This window comes from Hemicordylus capensis, chromosome 1, assembly GCF_027244095.1.
Source record: "Hemicordylus capensis ecotype Gifberg chromosome 1, rHemCap1.1.pri, whole genome shotgun sequence".
In the NCBI taxonomy this organism is placed as follows: Eukaryota; Metazoa; Chordata; class Lepidosauria; order Squamata; family Cordylidae; genus Hemicordylus; species Hemicordylus capensis.
Genome location: NC_069657.1, coordinates 70,319,736 through 70,329,663, shown reverse-complemented (window position 1 = coordinate 70,329,663; position 9,928 = coordinate 70,319,736). Strand labels below are relative to the sequence as shown.

The 9,928-nt window shown below is 44.6% G+C and overlaps 1 protein-coding gene across 3 annotated transcripts in view; it reads right to left on the bottom strand.

Annotated features, from left to right (window-relative positions):
* Window positions 1-9,928, bottom strand: part of KNL1 (kinetochore scaffold 1) — an 82,303-nt gene that overhangs the window by 18,199 nt on the left and 54,176 nt on the right. For all 3 annotated transcript variants that reach the window (XM_053257641.1, XM_053257662.1, XM_053257652.1), the window contains exons 17-20: window positions 3,542-3,629; window positions 2,680-2,763; window positions 1,652-1,691; window positions 1,428-1,529 (exon numbers count right to left, since the gene is read on the bottom strand). In XM_053257641.1, the coding sequence (XP_053113616.1) occupies window positions 1,428-1,529; window positions 1,652-1,691; window positions 2,680-2,763; window positions 3,542-3,629 (314 nt within the window). The remainder of the gene's footprint in view (window positions 1-1,427; window positions 1,530-1,651; window positions 1,692-2,679; window positions 2,764-3,541; window positions 3,630-9,928) is intronic.

Below are 9,928 nucleotides of genomic sequence, written 5' to 3'. Positions count from 1 at the left end.
TGGCTTCATCTACATGAAACCGCTGGAAGAGATCATCAGGAGATTTGGTGCAGGGTGTTATCAGTATGTTGATTTCTCCATGTCAACATCATCAGGTGAAGGCATAACCTTCCTAAATGCCTGCCTTGAGGCGGCAATGGGTTGAATGAGGGATAATAGACTGAATCCAGATAAGATGGAGGCACTTATTGTGAGGGGTCAGAACTCCAGAGAGAATTTTGATCTGCAGGTTCTGGATGGGGCTTCCCACAAGTATGCAGTCTGGGAGTGCTTCTGGATCCACACCCCTCCCTGGTATCTCAGGTTAAGGTGGTGGCCAGGAAGTGCTTTCTATCAGCTTTGGCTGATACGCCAGCTGTGTCTGTTTCTTGAGATGAACGACCTCGGAACAGTGGTACATACGCTGGTAACCTCCAGACTTGACTTTTGCAATGCGTTCGATGTGGGGCTGCCTTTGTACATACTGCGGAAACTGTGGTTGGTACAGAATGCAGCAGCCAGGATGGTATCTGGGTCATCTTGGAGAGACTACATTACTCCTGTGTTGAAAGAGCTATACTGGCTGCTGATAGGTTTCCAGGCAAAACACAAAATGCTGGTTATAACCTATAAAGTCCTAAACAGCTTAGGCCCTGGGTATTTAAGAGAATGTCTTCTTCACCATGAGCTTCATCGCCCATTGAGATAATCCAGAGTGGTTCATCTCCGGTTGCCACCGGCTCATCTGGTGCCCAAATGAGGATGAGCCTTCTCTGTTGCGGCCCCAAGACTATGGAATGCACTCCCTACTGAAATATGAGCCTCCCCATTTCTGACAACTTTTTAAAAGCACTTGAAGACTTCTTTCTTCACCCAAACTTTTTAATCTGTGTCTGGTTTTTAATTGTTTTAAAGTTTTTATTTTTCTGTGTTTTAACCTGTTTTATGTTGCTGTAAACCACCCAGAGAAGAAAGTTTGGAGCAGTGTGCAAATTTGATAAATAAATAAAATTGTGTGCATGCACATTTCTTAGAGAGTACACCAGTCACAAATGAGCAAGCTTTTGAATCTGAGAAGTAACCCTGTGAAATTGAACTTCCTTGTGTTATTTGAAACCCCACACAGGCTTATTTAGCACTTATTCTCTGGGATCAGTCTAACAACTATACACAAAAAAGGAGGGAATGTTTGATTCAAGTTTGTATAATTTTTTTAGATCAGCAGGGAGATAGCAGCCTTTAGTACTGTTTTCTCCTAGGCAGTAAAAATCTTCCCTATAAATGCCACCTCATTTGAGGGTGAAGGAAAGTCACAAAACAACTAGATTCACTGCTAATAGGGATGAAACTTACAGAGATAGCACATAACACAGAGACAAAATATGCTGGTATGGAACTGATTAGCTGGTGAGAAGCATAACAGCAAAATTCCCTTTAAATTACTTTACTTGTATTTCTTCATGAGCTCCTGATATCTGTTTGCATCTTCCTGGAGATGGCTGATCTCAGAAGTTCTCTCTTGCTTTTGATCTCTGAGAATTGAATGCTCTCTACAGGAATCCAGCAAGGGGAAAAATGCAATATGTGAGAGCAAAATACTCTGGAAAGTGCTAAAACACAAGAACACTTCACAGGATGCAAATGTAGTTCAAAGTTTAATGCCAAATACTACCTTTGAAGTTCTTCCTCTTGGGCTTTGCAGCTTTCCAGCTCTAAGAATGCAAAGACACACAATTAAGCGCCTAGGAGTAGATGGCAAGCATAGTTGTATATTCTATCCGATTAAGCAAGTCTGGTTCCTGACAAAATATTCAGATTTCCTCTCTAAAGGATGATGTACACAAAAATGAAATTTCCAGATGGGGATAATTTGTTGAGGGTTGAGCAAATTCTACATATAGGGTATTATGATCCTACAGGCAGGGAATTCACAGCATATATGCAAGCACTGGGAATGTGTAGCCAATCACAACTTTCTAATGTATATATTGAAATACTATTACACATGTCGTGACTTCCATGCAGGATTTTCACCATGTGCAATATAGATGTACCTAAGGAAGACAACATTTACTTTTAAGCAATGCCAGGACGGAACCTCCTTTATTCCTCATGTAGTAGGGGAAAAAACAAGTTGTTTTAGTAAGAACTAATCAGCCTACTTTCTTTTCACTGTCTCTACAACTGGACTCAATTTGGTTCAAATCAAGGTTCACAAGTTAGATCTCTTGCACCTCAAATGTTCATGTATCCACCGTCTTGAAACGGGGTGGATTACATCATTATAAGCTATACCATTGAAGTGTCCCTGTGTGTCACTCACTGCAACTGTACGTAATTTGGTTTAAGTTGGTTAGACAATCCACAAATTATCCCGCTTGCATCTCAGATGTTCACATGACCGCCATCTTGAATTGGAGTTGATGACATCACTCACTATGTCATTTGGGCATCCCTATGTGTCCCTATATCTGTAGCAAATTTGGCTCAAATTGGTTAAGCAGGTGTCCCTACAACTGTACCCGATTTGGTTCATATTGGTCCAGGCGTTGCGAAGTTGATAGTCAGGACACACACACACACACACAATGCTGGGTGATCTCATAAGCTTACTGGGAAGTAGGCTAAAAAGGAGGATGCACGACTTCAGTATAGTCATGCACAATACATTGATCATGTATCTCAAAATGACTACTGTACCTCTCTCAGCATCTTTCAGCTTGGATTCATATTTTGCTATGGAGACCTTAACGTCCAACTCAGACTTTTCTAAATCAGCAGTTTCTAAAAAGCAAGAAGTGTTTAACAAGAACACTTAGTCCCAAAATGCTATACACATATTCAAGGAAACCCTGCAGAAAATGCAACTTTTATATCTTGGAGGTTTAGTGTATTGAGGTTCAACAAATTAAAATACTGTAATTAGACTGCATTTTCTTTACACTTACAGAAAGTGTTCAAAAGGAAATACAGAAAGAATATATTAAGAGCAGGCAACAGTAATTTATGAACAAAGTCTGCTTTCATCATCATAAGACACTGAGAAAAACCAAAAACCAAATTAGTTATTCTATTCCAATAGTTCCTATTAGAAGGGACCGTACACGTTCTATGTCAGCACAGTATAGCATATGACACCCAGAACTCCTCTTGCCTGTTTTTTAAAAAAAGTATAACCCTGATAGTATAACTATCAGGGTTATATACTGTTATTCTGAAGGCATACAGGTTGTATTCTCTGAAGCTTCAGAAGTCAAATGAAGCTACAGATGGGACTTCCATTGATAAGGGGGCTGCAGCACTGTGTTCTGTACAATGGCTTGTTCTCTGCATGGTTCCTCACCCCTGTGCTTTGAATGTGCAAGTTCCAAGTACAGAATTTGATTTTTTTTTTTTTTACACCAAGTACTGTATTATACAGCCTGACAATTCTAAACCAAATCATGTTTGCAGGGCTGTAATGCTTTCCATTTTCTCTAGCTTGTAACACCGACAAATAACTGAAATTATTGCTACCAGTAAAGTAGAGTTATCAAAAGGCTAGAACCTTTTGAGGCTTTACCTTTCTCCAGAGCATGAAGACTGCTATCCATTTTTTTAATAAGTTCATCTACTTTAGCTAGTCTTGATTGAAGTTTTTCCCGTTGGAGCTTAAGAGGAAAAAATTGGACATTTACAACAATATTTGTAATATAATGTATATATTATATGGCTTTGATCTTGGTAACATCCTTCTTTGCTTGCTAATTCCCAAATAAATAAAACCAATTTTAAAAGTTGTTATACTTGTATTCAGCGATAGAGGCACTTCCGGGATCTCCCATCCAGAGGGCTCATCAGGTTCATACCAGCCTAGCATTGGATGTTGCTATTTGTAGGAACTATCAGACCTTTTACAGGGACCCAAATGAAACCAGTTCTGCCCATCACAGAAACAGACTGGCATATTAAGAGACTCAGAAAGTTAACACCTGAGCCGCTATGTGTTTTGACTAATTATTTGCAAGAGCTTAGGACAGAGTCAGTTTGGGGACTGCCTGGACTGCTCGTTCAAATCAGCATCCAGCTTACTATGTAGCCTGGAATCAGTCATTATCTCCAAGCCTAACCTACCTCTCATACTTGTGGCAATAAGCGAGATAAGAATCATAGACTACTCCAAAGAGTAGCAAAACTAAATAAGTGCTAAAACGAACAAGATTATATAGTTTGGCAAAAACAGGTTGCTCATCTCTAACTCTTGATGTGGTAGTGATCCGTTGTATTCATAATGACTGGGTTCTGTGCCTGTGGAGGGACCTCGCGGGTAGACTAACTAGCTCCTCGAGATGCCCACTCTGCCTTGCACAGACTGTCAAAGTCTTTGGTATCGACATCCTAGTCGCGGTTTGGTGCTTTGATGTCAGCAGCCGTTCTCTAGCTTGTAACACCGACAAATAACTGAAATTATTGCTACCAGTAAAGTAGAGTTATCAAAAGGCTAGAACCTTTTGAGGCTTTGATGTCAGCAGCCGTTCTCCCTTGTCAGGCTATAAGCCAGCAACATCATTGGGGATGGAGTTCCATTCCCTGTCTTGCTGTGGTGCTTTTTTGTTGGAAGTGAAGTGCTCTCTTCTCCTGAGGCATGCTTCCGCTTTCTTCCTTTATGTCTGTGGCTTGTCTTCGAGACCTCCTTTGGTCTCTTGAAAACAAGCTTCGTCTGCTCTGACACGGTTTTAGACTGCGTCACTGCAGCTCCATGTGTGCTCAACATTGAGCTTGGCATCGAGCTCGAGCGAGTCTCTGACATCGAAGGGTAGCTTTGTCTTGGCGTCGGCGGTCTTAATTCCTCACCGTAGAATGCTGCTCAAAGGCAGAGTGCTTTGTTTTTCATTGTTTGTTTTGAGAACGAGCAGCAAATTTTACAAGCAGCAGTATTATCTCCAAGGCACAAGCACGATTCATGGTAATCTGTAGATGGCAGCTTTGCACGGCATTCTACACATCTTTTGAACATTTTCTTTAACTCCATGATGTTAAGGAGCAGCCAGGGCAGACACCCCGCAGTGTCCATTCACAAATCCTTTCTCAAGTCCTCCCCCCACCCCCGTTTAGCAAAAGAATTGTCTTAAGGTCCTATACATCCTGAGGACCATACAAATGGTCCTGAGGTCCTATACATCCCAAAAATCAACCCTGAAAACTCACTTGTCTTTTCTATTTCAAATAATCCAAGAAGCCAGTACCGAGATATTGACGCATTGGCAGTCAAATAGAAACTGAAGAGATGGCGCCCTCAGCTGCCGTTTACAATGGAAGCACGGAGCATGTGCAAGGCAGAGTGGGCGTCTCAAGGAGCTAGTTAGTCTACCCGCGAGGTCCCTGCGCAGGCACAGAACCCATTCATTATGAATGCAACAGATCATGATCCAGATTAGAAGTTTACCTTGAGACTTTCCTGGTCCCACTCCAAACTGAGGTGTCCCGTCACTAATCTAGCACCAGAAGCCACTCTCTTTCAAAGTTTACTGAGCTCATGGAAGTAACATCCTACATCTCGATCTTATCAAATTGCTCTTCCTCCACCTTATTATTTTAAGTTTGCAGAAGTACCCAGGATCCAAACAGAGCAACTATGTGTGAGCATATAAGAAATGAGTCCCTCAGAGTATATTTGTTCTGCTCAGGAGATCAGAAAGTGAAAGGTTTGACTGTAACTAAAGTGTATACAGCACATATAACAGTTTTAGCTTCCACAATTTTGACCTTCTGCAGGCAACTTCCAGGTATATTACACATTAGCTATCATAGGGTTAGTTTTGATCTTTCACAGTACTGTCCCCCCACCATAGATATGTTTGTGTAATATACTGAGAAGTTGCCTGCAGAAGGGCAGTTTGTGCTGTTTCTCTGGCCACAGCACCCATCCTCTGCTCCTGGGATGGGGTGTGTGGGTGGATGTACCTGCTCCCTCTTTGCACCCAAGCCCCTGCCCACTCATAGCCCATCCAGACCAGTGCTGGCTGAAAGCCCTCCCAGGATTGCTCCATCTTCAGTGGTTCCATTGCCAACCAGCCTTGGACTTGGAATTTTGAATTTGAACCTGGGAATTGTAGTCTTCTTGGGGGCACAGAACACAGCCAGGAATTAGGTAGGTGCATACTCTTACGGAGCTCAGCAAGGTGGTGGTCGGGGGGAGGAGCAACAGGCTTGTGGCGTTAATTTTTAAATCCCTGATTAGATTCTCAGCTGACTGAATCTTCCTGCTAACTAAGCAAAGGGGCACCTTTTAAAATGGTGATTAAAAACTCTTCTGTTTAGAGTAAGTGGCCCTATTCAACTCCAGCACAGCATTTTCCCAAATGGTTGTTGGTGGTGTTTCCTTATGTCTGTTTTGGATTATGAGTCTTCTGGGGACAGTGAACCATCTTATTTATTTCTATTTATTTTTTATATTTAAACCACTTTGAGAAATTGTTGAAAAGCAGTATATAATTCTTCCAGACAGTCTTGGAGAAATTACAGGTTGCTTACCTGTAACTTTAGTTCTTCTAGTGGTCATCTGTCCTTTCACAACAATGCGCTATACACCTGCGCAGAGACCTCGTTGGGACCTAACAAGCTCAATTCTCCTGATTTAGGAAGGAACCCTGCCCCCAGCCGCTATATGTGGCTGTGCCACTGCACATCTCCATAGTCACGGAGTCCACCTTCAGTAGACCCAGCGGGGAGACGGGAGGGCGTGTAAAAAGACGGATGACCACTAGAACAACCAAAGTTACAGGTAAGCAACCTGTGGTTGTTTGACGTGGTCTCACGTGGTCTTTTACACCAATGGGCGCATAACAAGCTAGTACCCAAGGAGGAGGAAACAAACGGAAACAAGGCTGCACTCTGCAAGAAGAATTTATTTCATAGAAACAAGGTACATCATCTGAAAATGGACTGCAGGACAGTCCTGCCAAACCTAGCATCATTCCGTGCCCTGGCATCAACAGCATAATACCGGATAAAGGAATGGGGCGACGCCTAAGTAGCTTCTTGACAGATAGTGTCCAAAGGGACTGCATGATCAAAGGCAACAGAGGCTGCCATAGACCTAACTGAGTGTGCCTTAGCAGTCACAGGCAATTGTTTATGTGCTAAATTGTAACAAAGTTCAATAGTAGAGACAATCCACCTAGACAGGGACTGAGCAGAAACTTGCAAGCCCCTGCAAGGCCCATCATATAGAACAAACAGAGAAGGAGTTTTCCTCCAACCCGCTGAGCTCTGAACATAGGAGGACAATGCCCTTTGAACATCCAAACAGTGCAACCTGCATTCTGCATCAGATGAAGGGTTTTGAAAAAAATACAGGCAAGGTGAGTGGTAGCGAGCGATGAAAGGTAGAAATTACCTTCAGAAGGAATTGAACATCCGGCCAGAGCACGACCTTATCTTTATGAAACTGCAGGTACAGTAGATCAGTCCTCAGGGCCAACAGTTCATGCACCCTCCTATTAGGTGATTGCCACTAAGAAGGCAACCTTTCACGTCAGGAGACGAGGATCAACTGAGGCCAAAGGCTCAATGGGTGGTCGCAGAAAACTGGCCAGAACTACTGACAAGTCCCCAGCTGGTGACATAAGAGGGTCATCTGGCAAAATATGTGATAAACCCTTCAGAAAACTCTTTATCAGCAGGTCCTTCAACCACGAAACCCAAGAGGCAGGCGAATGCACCACAATGGCCGCCAAATGTACTCTGAGAGAGGAGAGCTTCAAGCTAGACACTTTCAAGGATAACAGGTAGGTACAAACATTTTGAACAGATGGATTAAGAACATCAAACCCATTCTGATTAGCAAATGAAAAGAAACGAGTCCATTTGTGTCCATATGACTTCCTCGTCTAGGGGTTTCTAGCTGCCAGCAAAATGTCTCTGAGTCTCACCAGGAAGTCAGTCAGATCTTCCAGGCAGACAGGTGCAGACACTGGATGTCTGAATAGAGCACCCAACCTTTCTCCTGTGACAGCAGGTGAGGCAGAACGGGAAGCACACCCAAGTCACTGTCAGCTACCTCAGAGCTACAGACCAAGGCCTCCTGAGCCACCCAGGTGGTATCAGGCCCTTGATGGCCCTGGAGTGGTCCTCCCTCAGCTTGTGAAGAACCTTTGGTATGAGGGGGAATGGCGGAAACAGGTAAAGGAAGGGGCTTTTCTAGGACAGGATGAAAGCATCGCCCAGAGAGCCCTCCCTTCCCCTTAGAGGGCACACTGAGCATTGTCTCGAGATCTAGACATCTAGATCCGGAGCACCCCACACTGCAAATATGTCCCGGAGTACACCCCAGTCCAAGGTCCACTTGTGGGAGACTTTTCAGCCTGCGCAGCATGTCCACCTAGACATTCAGGTTCCCTTGGATGTAGATTGCATGAGGCGTCACCGCATGTGCTACGCACCAATGCCAGAGGTCAATCGAAAGAAACAGGAGGCTCCTGGAGGTCGTGCCTCCTTGCTGATAGATATAGGTCTGCGCCACTGTATTGTCGGTTTGAATGGTCACCGAACAACCTGCAATTATGGGTAAGAAGCCCCTTAGGGCATGGAATATGGCCGACAGCTCCAAGTAGTTGATGTGCCAACCCCTCTCTGTCAACGTCCAATGGCTGCTTAGGCAATAACCGCCCAAATGAGTGCCCCAACCTAACTCCGACGTGTCAGTCGTAATCACCCAGCGTGGAGGGGAGACCTGAAAGAGGGAGCCAAGGATCAGATGATGAGGCTTGACCCACCAGTCCGCAGCTTCCCACACCAAACGAGGAGACATGCGCTCCAACTGAGTGGAGTCCCAAAGGAGATTGAGTACATCCAGGAACCACCTCTGAATGATGCGCATCCAAAGGCGAGCATGCGGAAGCATGTACATGGTGACAGCCATATGACCTAACAGGCACTGCACTGAATGCATGGTCTGTGGCCCTCTGGCTAGGAAAGCAGAGGCCAGCCACATAAGTGTCTCTATGCGGGCCTCTGGGAGGAAGACTTGTTCCAAGCTGGTACTGAAGATCAGCCCTATAAATTGTATCCTGTGGGCTGGATCCAGCCGAGACTTCTTGAAGTTGATCTGCAAGCCCAGGCTCTGCAGAGTATCTATGACTGCGTTGAGAGAGCTCAAAGCAACCCACTTCAAACCTGCCAGGATGAGCTAATCATCTAGCTATGACAGGATTTGTATCCCCTTTTCTTGCAGAAACGCCACCACAGGGGCCAGACACTTTGTAAAGACCCTTGGGGCCATCGTGAGGCCAAACAGTAAGGCCTTGAACTGATAGGTGACTCCCCCATCAGGAAGCACAGGAAACAGTGATGTTGAGGGCGTATGGAGATATGATAGTAAGCGTCTCTCAGGTCCAAGGAGACCATCCACATGTCTTTCCCCAACAGGGCCAAAATAGTTGATACTGACAGCATCCAGAAATGCTTGTAAACAAGCTGTCTGTTCGGGCCCGAGGTCCAATATAGGGTGCTGACCGCCGTCTGGTTTCGGAACGACAAAGTAACAGGAATAAAAACTAGGGCTTGCCACACTGGCGACCTTCTCAATTGCATCCTTCAAGAGGAGAGCAGAGACAACCTGATACAACGCTGGGGTCGATGGAGTAGTCACGGCCCCGGACAACGGTGGTGTCTGGCAAAACTTGAGGGCATAACCCATGCGTATGACTGTGAGGACCCACTGATCCACAATCACTTTGTCCCAATTCACCAGAAAGGAAGCCAGGCAGGTCCGAAAGGCCCAATAGTTATTGCTTTTTCTGAAAGGTATTTGGACGCTGTTTCTGAAAGGTAGGCTTATTGGGCTGGAACCCAGACTTGTATCAGGGTTGGAACTTGCTGACCTGAAAAGAACGCTCCGACAAGGATTGCTGCTGTGAAGGGGCTTTAGGCTGTTGTTATGTGGACCACCTGGGTTGCCTCTGCAGCT